Below are 13,661 nucleotides of genomic sequence, written 5' to 3'. Positions count from 1 at the left end.
TGAATTATCATGGAGTTGCCCCCCCCCCACTTTTTGGGAGTATGTAAAAAATTGGAATAGAAAAGAGAGAAATCGAAGTTATAAGTTATAGATCTGACGCCAGCCCCCCCCCCCCTGAATTTTTGTTCTTGCTAGTCAAGATTTTTTTTGGGATGAGTCCGGCCCCCTACTTACAAAATCGATGCTACGTGCCTGTATTTTACCATTTTATTTTTTTTTTGGGGGGGGGGGGTGGGTGGGTTAGCGATCTTTACCTATGTATAATATATATACTTATCTTTGAAAAGTGAAAGTTTGACAGACAAGTTATAGTAGACCTAGCATCGTATATATGTGAAAGGGTGGGGGGGGGGGCTATTAAAAAAGCTCTAAAATTAAAATTATACAATGAAATGGAGAAATTTTTGAAGGAGAGTCCCAATTCGTTCAAAATTTATTCTTTTTTTCTCTGTATATACTTAGAAAAATATTAAAAATATTGTGTATGTTTAAAAGGGGGATACACCCCCCCCCCCAACACACACGGTAATTCACACACATACCGTCACACAATCGCTACACCGGTGTCTGTTTGAAGAAAAATATAAGCTGAGTTTGGAAATTGATTAAATGATTTGATTTGAACATATTTTATTGTATATACATGTATATGAGATATATATACAAATGGTTATGACACTAGTTCTTACAACTTTTAATTACGATTAATTGAATGATGTTGTAAGGTTTCAAAGATAGTGCATCAAACCCTCACGGTAAGAATGTAAAAAGCGACCTCTTCCGATATTCGATATCATATGGGATGTGAATTGTGAAAACTTTTATTCTACCCGATATTTAAACAATTTAGTATTTGTGACCTTAGTTTTTTAGAAAATAACCATGTATAATTTGTATCAAAACATAGTCATGTTTTCAACGCAAATTCTCGTCTATAAATTTTCCTTTAGAGCATAATTAAAGTGTATATTATCATAAATGACACGTTGAACATAATTATTTATCTTTTCTACTAGAAATAACAATTCAAGGTGGTGGACGGGATGGTTAAAGAATTTCAGGAAAACTGAAAAATGTCAGTTTTTAACATTTTTCAAAATCAGTGTTAGAATATTTTTTCTGCTTTGTTGTTGTTGGTGTTTTTTTGTTTTGTTTTTTTTTTTTTTTGGGGGGGGGGGGGTATTTTTGGTTATTCATGGATATATACATGTAAGCTGATCAAATTTTTTAAAAATTGCAATTGAATTTCTAACAGTATCTCAAAAACTATGCAATTAAATATATTGGAATATCTGGCCCCAGTATCATGAACTAGTAATTTGTACACTCTTACACTGTCTTGTGATTGGACATATCATAAAGATAAAATTCTTTTAAAATATTACTGTGTACGTTGATTAAGTTACCGTATATCAGGTTTTTTCCGCGTGTATCCAATCTCCGCTTTGTTCGCGACGATTTCTGAATCGCGGAAAATATATCAGCGTAAATTTGATAAAAAGGTTTGTTTTTATTAGAAATTTCTCGCGTTACGTTAGTATATATGAAGGGAGAAATAGTTGTCCTAACGATATAAAAACGTATTTGTTTGCATAGAAACAGAAGTTACGTTTCGTATAGTTATTAACACTTGTATACTTAGTGACAGCAAATGAAATAAGAAATTCTATTTTAAAATGACGTGTTTGAGTAGTTTTCTGAAAGTTCTGGGGGTCAGTTTCTAGCGCACGCTCTTAACGAGCAAGTCAAGTTTATTTTAAAGTTTAATGTTTAATAATAAATTAGGTTTGTGAGAATGAATCCGCCATTCATGTTTGTTTACCTCGCAATTAATGCTGCGGATACAGGTTTCCATAGTTTTTCTACACAAAATATATTGTGAAATTTCCTGGGCGGCGAGGAAAGTATAGTTGAGTTGTGTTGATATAATGTACTAGTATTTTGTATTATTAATTACATGTGCATGGTTACATTAATATTGCTCTTTTTACGGTGAAATAAAAATCCTAGCGTCCCACCACAGTGCGCTAAATGCATCATATTATTTTGTTGTTTTATTTCTATTAGTGAAGTAAAGTGTGGACAATATAGTTCTTTCTTTCTTTATGACGTAAACATGTATGTAAGAGTAAAATGAACTGTGTTCAGTAAGTTTAGGTTTTTAAATCGAAAATTCTAAAAGTTTTAACGACGGAAGCAAGTTTCAAATTATTACAGCCGACGCATATTTTATTTCAATTAAATTTAGTTTAATCAATACACATATAAGTATACGTGTCAATCCAAAAGTCAAGCAAATATTCTGCCTATTGGAGAACACTTAGTTCAATGAAAACATAACACTAGTACATGTACTACCATCAGCGTGATCTTATGATCTCTCGGCAAGATGGAATTTACTAGTAAGCTTACATTAGTTTAAATTCGAAATCTCTCTCTCTCTCTCTCTCTCTCTCTCTCTCTCTCTCTCTCTCTCTCTCTCTCTCGTTAACGCTACGCTTCATTCAAAAAATAAACAGTCTGTAGTCATTAGCAATATCAGCTCGTTTTTAATGTGTTTTACCCCTGTATAATATCTATTCTTCAAGGCCATTTATCTTCAAAGCTTTATGAAGCGATATTTATTGTTCAGGGGTGTGTTTGTATTTTCAAGATCATATACATCATAAAACAAACCCCTGTTTTGTTCAAATATTTACACAAAGTATGCAATAAATATCTTTACATAAGCAAAATATTGAAATTTATGAAATCCCCTCATGTTATCAATACCGAGTGACTCTCATCTCGTTACTACAAATTTTGAACTTGAAAGTTATTTAAATAATTTATACTATACAGGTGAATGCACTCGATCTTGAATAAATCTTGAATAATTTTATAAAATTATGTTTACTTGAGGAAATTGTTTCATGATTTATGACCTGTGTTTTTAGTTTTCAAAGACAAACAATTACAGATTAATAAAACATTAAGACTATCTACTTTATGAAAATATACAAGGAATAAAATGTAATTGTAAGGTAAATTGCAGTTTTGTGGAAAATTCCGTGCTACGTTTTTCAGTGGATATAAACGGAGTGAACATAAACTTGATGATTCTCGGAATGTTATTGACAAAGATATCGTTCAAGAGTCCTTTTATTAAACCCAAAACTCCATCTCCTATATATAACTATAAACGCATTTTTTCATTAACTTTAAATTGAGTGTACTTTTTTCTCACACAATTAGATGCAAATTAAGATAAAATAATATCGAAAGTAGCTGAAATATGAAAAATTATTGATACATTTCGTTATGAAAAATTGCATTTTTGATTTTTATTTTCTGTTATAATTTTTTTAAGGGGGGAGGTATTGATTATAATTCACTTTCTAAAACCCGTCCAAAGTGTATTCATTTTTTTTTTCAGATAACCATTACTCATTCTGTATAAAGAGAGATAGAGACGGGGACAATGTAAACTTTCTGACATAAAAGGAGAGGGAAAAATTATTAACACTGTATATTAAAAAAAAAAAACTTTTGCACTTTCTATCGTAATGAAAATCAGTTTATCATCCATGACAATGATTATAGCACATTTACCATCTTCGCGAAATCATTATTCAGAAAAAAGAAAATGAAAAATGAAAATACAATACGTTAAAGGATTACTGGCCATGTCATTATCACATGACATCCTATCAAATTTTTATTTGAGTTCCTGGGTATCTTGAATAGATTTTATTCATTATATCTTTCGGCCCTTTCTCCTAAATTCATTACCTTTATGAAAATGTTATCTATCGGAACCAGTCACTGCTGTGTTCAATCTGCTCATCAGGTACGCCTTTTATTAAACGCATAAAAAAACTGTTCAAAATTCTAGCAGTAATTATTAACGACATTTTAAAAATGTCTGCACTTGAAATCATTGAACCTCAGTGAAACGAATGCCTACGCATACATAGCATCAGTCGATCTCCAAGGGACTTTAATAAGCTCTGATATATATCGAGTATATATTCTGAAACTGACTTTCCCCCAATTATCAATTTAATTTTTTGAACGCAACATCTGACAACGAAATAGAAAGTTCTATTGAAATTTGTTCAGACGGACCAACAGGTCGATTACAGCCTCAAATTGAATTTTGTACCCCCTGTTCTTGCTCATTTAACAGGAAAACTTGCCGGGTTAAAAGGTATATTCTACAGGTACAAACGTTTTAGGATCACCTGTAAATGAACCTCAAAAAAATCCCCAATTATTAATCTTAATGTTTCTGACAAAGAATTAATCGAACGTTCAAAGACTTTTAAGATACGATGAAAAGCTATCTTAAAATGATGTAAAGCTCTTGCGAATTTGGTAGGAAAATTAGCCACTGGTTCTATTTTTGGATCGCCCAAAATGGATTAATTATGATAAATGGCGAGAAGATAAATTTCTCCACTGGTTCAAAGTGAGGTAAATACTCTACTACTTTTAAATCTCTTAAGAACACATTAGGCGAAAAATCTAAGAGACGCATTCTATCTGATTGAGATGTTTAATGAGAATCTCGATTCCTCTTTCGATCTTAAAACAAATATACACCCTTGGCAATAAAAATAGAAACAGAGAACAGTTAAAGTATTTTGATTTGATATCTCCTTCAATAATTTTAAATGATTTGTCAGTTGCATGTTATTTTTATACCGCTTTCAAAAAAATTATACAGACTCCATGAGAGAGAAAGAGAGAGAGAGAGAGAGAGAGAATTTGATACATGGTTGCGTAAATTGGTCAATGCATGATTGCAATGCAACTTTAACAAACTGTAAAAAATTGTATTCATTACTCCTTATCCCTTCAAATGTCATATGAAAAACGTATGAGCAAATATTCTAACACCGTACATTTTTAAAAGCGCATCAGCATTTTGATATTCAATGAGGAAAAAAAATGTATGTGTACATGTACCCCCTTTCCTTTCTACAAAACGCCCCTTTTGGCAAAGAGGTATGTAATCATATTAATTGCAAATTTCAATTAAATGTACATATTCCATTGTTAAATCTGTGTCAAACCAACATCCCAAAATCTACTCAGTTTTTGCAAAGAAATGACTTCGCTGCAAAAAGTTTTCATCTTTAGTCAATCCAATTAACGCAACCACGCCCCCCATGGAAAAAAAAATCAATATGGACGATAAAACCCTCTCATTATTTAAACGAAATCAGAAATACGTGTTTGTTGAAAAAATAAACCTTTGTGAGATTTTAAAAATGAAATATAAGCATGGATGTAACCAGTTTTTCGATAAAAATGGAAAGGTGTATACATATATAAACTAGGTGGACGCTCGGCGACGGGAGATCAGCGTTGCAGCCTATCACGCGAGGATTAGGGACTATAAGTGGTTATAAATTCTTGTCTAAACGCAAAAACAAGCACTCCAGCCCAGAGTATTTAATGTACATGTACCTGTATCGATAGAGCTACGTGCATCCAGCTTTCGTGGAGTATACGTACACTATATATATATACTTAGCGCACACGGGATTATTCGAAAATCGGGGGAAAATGTTTTATGTCTTGATGCAGGAATTTCATTTCGTGAAATAAGAAAAAGAAATTTAATTTGTGCAAAAAATGAGGACATTATTTCCTTCTTTTGACTAATAGAAATCATGGAATAATTTGCAGAGCTGGAATTATAATTAAGAAGGAGGACACATGATAGATAAACTTGGTTAACAGAAAGCCTTTATTTCGGACCAAAGTTGTTTCGTGGGCCATTTCATTGATGAAGACACGTTTAAATCGAGGAACAATAGCTACGAACGTAAGCGAATCGAGGATAAAGGACAATTGTTCGCAATGCATTGTGTAATGGACGCGAGGGGAGGTGTAATCATTTCTGGAGTTTTGTTTGATATCGAACTTCTATAAAATATCGATAATTGTGCTACACCTCTGTCACTGACTTCTTTCTTACACAAAAGAAGGATAATACAAAAGAGACAACGAAACTCTTCATACCTGGGGAGGAAGGAATAAGCATCAGTACTGAACAATAATTACTGGCTCGAACGAGACCACGGATTTTGTGGCAAAGACTTTGCTGTTATTTTTTTTCCTACAGTGAATTATTGATATGTAGCTAGCAAAGGACGAGGAACCTGCCAACAATCCCATGTATAGCAGTGGAGCGTTGAATTGCCAATCAATTTATATGATCCGTTCTTTATCAACATTTTTGCATCAGTAACTTAACGAACCGTTTTTGCCTTTGACTTGGGAGAAATCCTTGAGTTTTCATTTTCGTTTGATTTGTGTTAATTACAGTATATTGCTTTATACTTCACGATGCCGACGGACGCTTTTCTGGAGCGTTTGAACGTTGATACCCTTCTAGAAGCTCCGCCGATGAACAATGCTTGTATTCCGGATATATACAGTAAAATCGACGCTGATACTATAGAAAAAACTCGTGTGGTTAACGCCGTCTTGGAATTTCGACTTCAGGTACAAGAGAAATTAATATCAAAATACAGACTTCAGGCAGAGAAAACATGCCGAAAGGAGAAGGAGAAAATTTACAAAGAATTGCGGAGAATTCATAGGAAACTACCGTATATGGGAGAAAATCCACACCAAGACACAAGAGAAAAAGTTCGAGAATTTCGAATGGCCCAGAATCACATCCGAACACCTTTGGGATATACCACGGTGCCGAAGGAGATTCCGGGTCTTACTGAAGAAAAAGACAATCGACCTTTCTGTCAGCGATATCATTCGCACCACCTACCGACAAAGTCCAAGTGGTTCCAGGATATACTTAATAAAAGTAAACCACGATACCCAACTATTGCAACGGAATCAGAAATCTTTTCTCAGAGTCGCTCAAAAGACAAATCTAGGAGTTTTCTTATATCTAGAGGACTAAGCGCCAGTGAGAACTGTCTTGTGGCGGGGAGTACCCCCATTTTTCGAGAGGATCGCTTAGGACACTTAAAAGATAACGATGACGCAATGACAATTTGAGTAAGAGTCAAAATTAGGAATGTTCATTTGTTTGCATACCTAAGATTGGATTTGTGCAATGAAGGTTTCGAGTGTATGTAATGCAAACATTTCATCCTTCGCGTTTAAACATTTGTTCTCCTGGAGTTTTCTTTATGATAAAGAATATCCTATGCTTGTTCAAATATTAATATTTTACGACCAAGAGTACCAAAATATATTTCTTGAGACGTTTTTATTACAGAATTCTTTTCTTTTCTTTTTTCGAAAAATGCCATTTTACTTTGACTTTCTCAATCATGACAACAGTGCACTTTTGCAAATGAACATAAAAAGAAAGTCTATATAGGGCCGTCATCCTACTCTCTAAAGTGATTTGATTTGACTTTGCTTTAAAATGCTATTACCACATTCATGCAAAAAAAAAAAAAACCACATTATAAACCCGTGTGTCAAAGGTGTTAATTTTTTTCGCCAGTGTTTCGTTTGGACATAAAAATTGGAAAAGGTGCGTGGAAAAGAAACACACAGTGTTTGTTCAGCCTTTGGAACAAGGCGTAACAATCACGAAAATAAACACAAGCTGCCCTTTCTAATAGCCTAATACTACCAAACCAAATAGCGATGGAGGCATTCTTGCCAGAGTAAAAACTTTTAATAATTTAAAACCCACCGTTGCTTGGCGCGCAATAAAAAAAAACCCACAATATACAGTTTCAGTTAATTAATAAAGAATTATTAATTACAACCAATTGCCAAACTATGGCAACAAAGTACATTTCAAAAATAAACAAAATTCGGATATTTATATATGTTTTTATCAGAACAAAGATGACAAATTTAATTCTAATATATTTCTTTGGGGAGGGGGGAGGTAGATTTTTGTTTTCAAATTCAAACTTGGTTTCTTTATTTTTCATTTAGTTTAAACGTCTGGTTCGTCGATACATTTAACCTGGAAATGCATCTTCAAGGATTATGCACGGAGTCTTAAATGTTTGGTTAAATCAACCTTCCCAGTCTGGCTATTAGGTGCTAACAATCAAACACGGGGGAGAATATTCGGTCACAGACTTTACACAAAAAAGAAGTTATTTGTTAGAATTAACGTAGATATTTCCTCGGTGTTAACAAATGCAGGCAGGCGATTTTTGTCTCCTAATGTTAAACACCTTTGATGTTTTAAATTACACATAATATGTCTTGAATTACTTTGATTGAAGTTTACATGTTGCAGCGCTGAACCTCGTCAGTTGTTTTTTTTTTTTTTTTAGCTCAGGTGGTCTTCACAATCCATGTAAACAGTTCACTTCAAAATTCATAGCATCCATACATGCCAGATCGCATTATCATCAACGCTAATTGTTCTATAATAAATTACAAGCTTTCCATCTGAATAGGTAAGGTTTACAGGTACATTAATTTATTAATGCACATTTTAGAAAGCGATATCTCCATATAAACCCCCAGTAAAGCCTCGCAATCGATCCAATTTGCATAAGCATGTGTTGACGCTGGGTCTCGCTCCCTTGAGACTTCGAGTTTTTATAGGCTGTTTATTACACAGACGAGACTTCGTCATTAATGGCCCAAAATGAAAGTAATTATTAATGTGGAAATGTAAAACCAGTTGTTAGTGGATTAGATTTTGCATCGAACACGTTCATGTCATTATGATAATACCCGACTTTATCCTGTACAATGCATGTCGTTAAGACACTTAACGCTCACATATAGCCAGATACCGAATTCCCTGCATTAAGACCTCTATCTTTCTGGTTTGGCTAGTTTTTTTCTGCTTCTTATAAAGCTCTATGGATGGCCAGGAACAATGATAAAATTCTTCTGTGTTATGTAAATAATAGTGAGTTTTTTGAGAGAATTTTGCATGATAGCTTGGTAAAGGACATGTCTGTCTAATGTAACATCGTGTTCTACAACGACAGCTCTATCTTATCTTTCCAGTGGTAACCAGTGTCAATGTCATTAAGATACTATAGAAAAATGACTTATTTAAACAAATTAATATGCATGCGCGGATCTAGAGGGTGTGTGTGTGTCTGGATCCCGTTCCTGGAAAAATTGAATTTCTTAAATTTACATTTAATATAGTAAAAACATTGAAAATATGCCTTGAACCCCGCCCAGCAAACTCAAATATCCCTCTGACCCTCTCCCCCTGGACAATTTTTCTGGATCTGCAATGATATGGAAATATTTAAATAATAGATCACTGCAAATCAAAACTATACGCATGATCATTTTTCAAGAACTCACCAACTTTAACAAAGGTAAGATAATTGAACACAGCTTTATAAACTGATTCAGATTATCGTTAATAGGCGTAATTGATTTTATTTTGATTCATGTACATGTTTTGTTTGATTACAAAGTAAGGCATTTCCCATTTTCTGTGTACACCCGCATGTATAATGTCGGTCATTTGCATGGATTTTAGTCATGAATCACTGATTACGGCGTGTAAATGCAACAAAGCCCGGGAATTAGGATATCATTTTGATGCGATATCATTCATAAAAATCGCATTCTGGCACATTTATTACAATAACCAAACAATCGCGGATGCTTTAAACCCAGTAAACGGATTACAACAATGGCTTGTGTCAACAGTTTATTTTGGCCGACATCGCCATCATGTCACCCTATACGGCGTCCATTGACGTCAAACCGGATGAAATTTACATATGACAACTTTCCACGATCTTAAAGAGATTCTTATGCCGTGTACCATAATGCGGAAGCGTCTTATCAATTTTGTTTATGTTTCCAAGTATTAAATAGATTTGGAAAGGAGCCGGATATGACGTGAGGTGTAGGAGTTGAATTTTCTTATATCGATATTCAAAATTCTGACAAATTTTTGTTAAAGTTTTGAATAAATACTCCATGTGAAATCCTGGTAAACAATATGGTATAAGAATGGGGAAAAAATTGTCATTTATCATAAAAATGTAACAGCCCAGGGACCACATTGCTCACATGAGCAACGATAGCCAACAAAAGCTTTAGAACGTCTTTAGAGTATTAAATACAAAATATCTAGACAACTACAGGCACGTAGCATCGTTTTTGAAAGTGGGGGGGGGGGGCAGACTCATCCAAAAAATCTTGACAAGAAAAAAAAGAGACAGACTTTCCGGAAATCTTCAAAATCCTAATCCGTGGGGGGGGGGGGGATATAACTTCTACTTCAATCCTAATTTCCCTTTTTTTCATATCAATTTTTTAAATCCACCAAAAAAGTGGGGGGGGGGGCAACTCCATGATCATTCAATTTTTTATATGTGAATTTTAAAAAATTTGTTGCTGTGAGAAAAAAGGCCCCCCCCCTGCCCCCCCCCCCCCCCCCCGATGCTACGTGCCTGAACTACATGTAAGAAGAGAAGACCTTGATTTTCAAATTTTTTTAACACATTCTTAAGTAAACATTGAGGTTCTTTTGTTGTTTTAGTTTTTGAGAATAACATTTTTGAAGATTTATACTTATTAATCCACTCCCATTGTGGCCCCCACCTTACCCTTCGGGATTATGATTTATACAAATAAAATCTACATTACCTGAGGATGCTTCCACACAAGTTTCAGCTTTCTGGTCGATTGGTTGTGAAGAAATTTTTTATAGATTTTCTCTGTATATTTCTAAGTAAAAAAAAAAATTCCCCCTTTGTGGTCCTACCCTGGGGATGATAATTTGAACAATCTTGAATATACACTGCCTGAGGATGGTTCCAGCAATGTTACAGCTTTTCTGGCGAGATATCTTTTGAGAAGAACTTTTTAAATTTGTTTTAAAAATATTACTATGTAAAAATTTGAGCCCCCATTATGGTCCTATCCTACCCCAGGGATGATGATTTTACAAACTTGAATTTAATCTACACTACTTGCGGATGCTTACACAAAAGCTTTTCTGGCCAATTGCTTTGAAAAATTCCAACAAATTTTCAATGATTCAAAATTATCTTCCCTTTTAAGATGACGTGGCCTTCATTTGAACAAACTTGAAACCCCTTTACCCAAAAATGTGTTGTGCCAAGTTTGGTTGAAATTGACCCTGTAGGTCTGGAGAAGAAGATGAAAATGTGTAAAGTTTACGGCAACGACGCCACAGACAGACAAAAAACGAACAAATTTTGATCAGAAAAGCTCAGCGGTGAGCTAAAAGGTGGATAAAAATAAGTTCAACAAAAAGGGGCAAACATAAGTATGTATTTACATATGAAATATGCACAGTACTGTAAACAGTATAAGAGACGGTTCTTGTAAATTCTGTAAACCAACTTATATATGCAAATACTTTCTTTACAGCGATAAACTGCTATACAGCGAAAAACTTTTGCAATCAAGCTTTACTAGATAAGAGTGCCATAAAGAAAATGGTTATCCCGACAAAGTCGTCGTAAGATTTTCGAAGATTTCTTTCACTAGAATTAAAATTTATATTTACTGTGAATAATAGTTTACTTATATAATCTAATGTTTCTGCTGACGCCATTAAGAATTTTTTTTTTTTAATTGACAAAAAATGTTTAACTGCAAGATTGATCAAAACTAATCGCTCAAAATATCAAGGTACATGTATTTATTACTTATGTAAACTGATACATGTACATCAAAAACGCTTAGCAATTTATACATCTTTTTAAGTTTAAATCAGTGCTTTAATATTTTTTCTGTATTTCTTCTTCTGCAAAATTTCCAGGACTGATCAATCCGGATCCTATTGGCAGAAAATTTCTCACCCATAACACTGCAGATAAATTTCATTGCAATAACTTGCTTAATTACACTTCTTCACAAGAACATAAATATAAAATGACATAATTACAAATTGATTACTTCCTACTGTTACATACATAAAGACATTACAGCATTCTTTGAACACAGTGTCTATTGATTCACTTCAGATATCAAGCCCCCAAAATGAGGTTTTCTGATGTTTTGTAATAGTCTTGCTATTGATTTATTTCTTATAATCGTTGATGTTTCCACATTTTTAGTGCACCAACTGAAGCAATTTATCGTAATTTGTCGGTTAATTTGTTCTAAGGGATCAATTGCAATCGGTGTTTTTTTATCGGTGTCTAACTAAGCCCTTTTGTTTCAGATGTGCCTTGTGCCTGTGACTTCCAACATCTTGTCTGTTTCACGTCCGCTTGGGAATGTCGATGTTTTGAAGGAACCGATCTATTTCGATTCATCCGTGTGAATATCAGCAGTTCTTGTACATTTCATTTCTAAAATAGACGTCTTTGATATCTAATATATACTGCTTGCGATTGGTTGGTCGTATTTCCTGTTCATTCCAAAGATCTTATAAAAGATTTGAAACACTTAACTTCTTAAATGTCAAATAACAATGAAAATGCAAAAGAATTAAATTCATGCCAATCGGGGACATAAAACAAAAGTTTCCTTTGACATTATTGATAGCTATTTATTGTTTATTGGAAGAAGGTTCAAATTATTTACTTTTGACGGTGGCAGTTATCGCTGAGGTAGGAAACGTTTAGCTTTATTAGAGGTTATTCCCCTTTCATCTCTTGGAATTGACGTGAACATGAGATCTCTTTTTTGAAACACTATAATCCAAAATGTTCTTAATTTGCCTAACAACCTCCATTTATAAAGTTTTTTACTCTGATTTATTCAAAATGTAAATATAACAGCGGTGCCTCGCTAATTCGGAAACTTAACTCTTTCCCAATAAAATGATCAGGATTAATGACCGTGTGTTCTTTCTTTCACGTGTAAGTTATTGATTGAAATGCAGAAAAGAACAATGATTCAGCATTTTAATTTTATTTATATACTTCATATAGATAATAAGTTAATCATCGACCAGGCAGCAAATCTATTTAGTAAAGAATTTCCATGGAAACGGTCTAAATCATTTTATCGTTTTTGCTTATATTTTTAAAATCTTTTTCAATTTTCTGACATTCTTTGACATATTTTGCTATAAAATAAATACAAAACATTGTACTCATAAAATATCCTGTTTGTGGCCAAAAAAATACTTCCGGTTTCTCTGAAATCAAAATAATAAAATACAAAAATTATAAATCATGTTTTGATAATAAAGAAGATTTCTTTTGATCAAGAGGATATCGATTTTCTTTTTCTTTTTTTGAGAAATATCACATTTTAAAAAAAATATTTTATATATTTTTTGATCCAACTTAAGTGATGATAGATGAAATATTTAAAGTTTTGGGGGTAAAAAGCTCAAATTTTACCAGTAGCAATGCAGTGGCAATACATTCTGCCATTAAGAGTATGCTCATATTCTTACCTACGCTGATGCAATACAGAACTTAGTTTTGCTTATTTCATAACTTTAAACGAATATTGAACAAACTTTAGGATTTTCCTGAAGAAGCTTTTAGAATATTTCAGTTTTAACTACAAACTACACGTATATATCATTAAAGTAAATGTCGCGGTTTATTTACTTACGTATATATCCATTTGATATATCTATAGACACTATTTTTTTTTTAAATGTTGAGTTGCTTCCAGTGACACCAAATATAAAAATGATTACGAAGATTTATCTAATTTTGACCTAATGCAAATTACGTTTCCCACATGAAAGAAATTTATTTTATTTCTTATTATAAAAGATGGCTCTTGTAAAATTT

The 13,661-nt window shown here is 33.3% G+C and overlaps 1 protein-coding gene across 1 annotated transcript; it reads left to right on the top strand.

The window, feature by feature from the left end:
- The first annotated feature begins 5,237 nt into the window (after positions 1–5,237).
- Positions 5,238–7,234, top strand: LOC128176759 (uncharacterized). Its single transcript, XM_052843287.1, has one exon. The coding sequence runs from the start codon at positions 6,340–6,342 to the stop codon at positions 7,015–7,017; it is 678 nt and encodes a 225-aa protein (XP_052699247.1). The 5' UTR covers positions 5,238–6,339; the 3' UTR covers positions 7,018–7,234.
- Positions 7,235–13,661: the final 6,427 nt, after the last annotated feature.

The sequence above is a fragment of the Crassostrea angulata genome, chromosome 3, assembly GCF_025612915.1.
Source record: "Crassostrea angulata isolate pt1a10 chromosome 3, ASM2561291v2, whole genome shotgun sequence".
NCBI lineage: Eukaryota > Metazoa > Mollusca > Bivalvia > Ostreida > Ostreidae > Magallana > Magallana angulata.
This window is presented reverse-complemented; position numbering and strand designations above follow the sequence as displayed.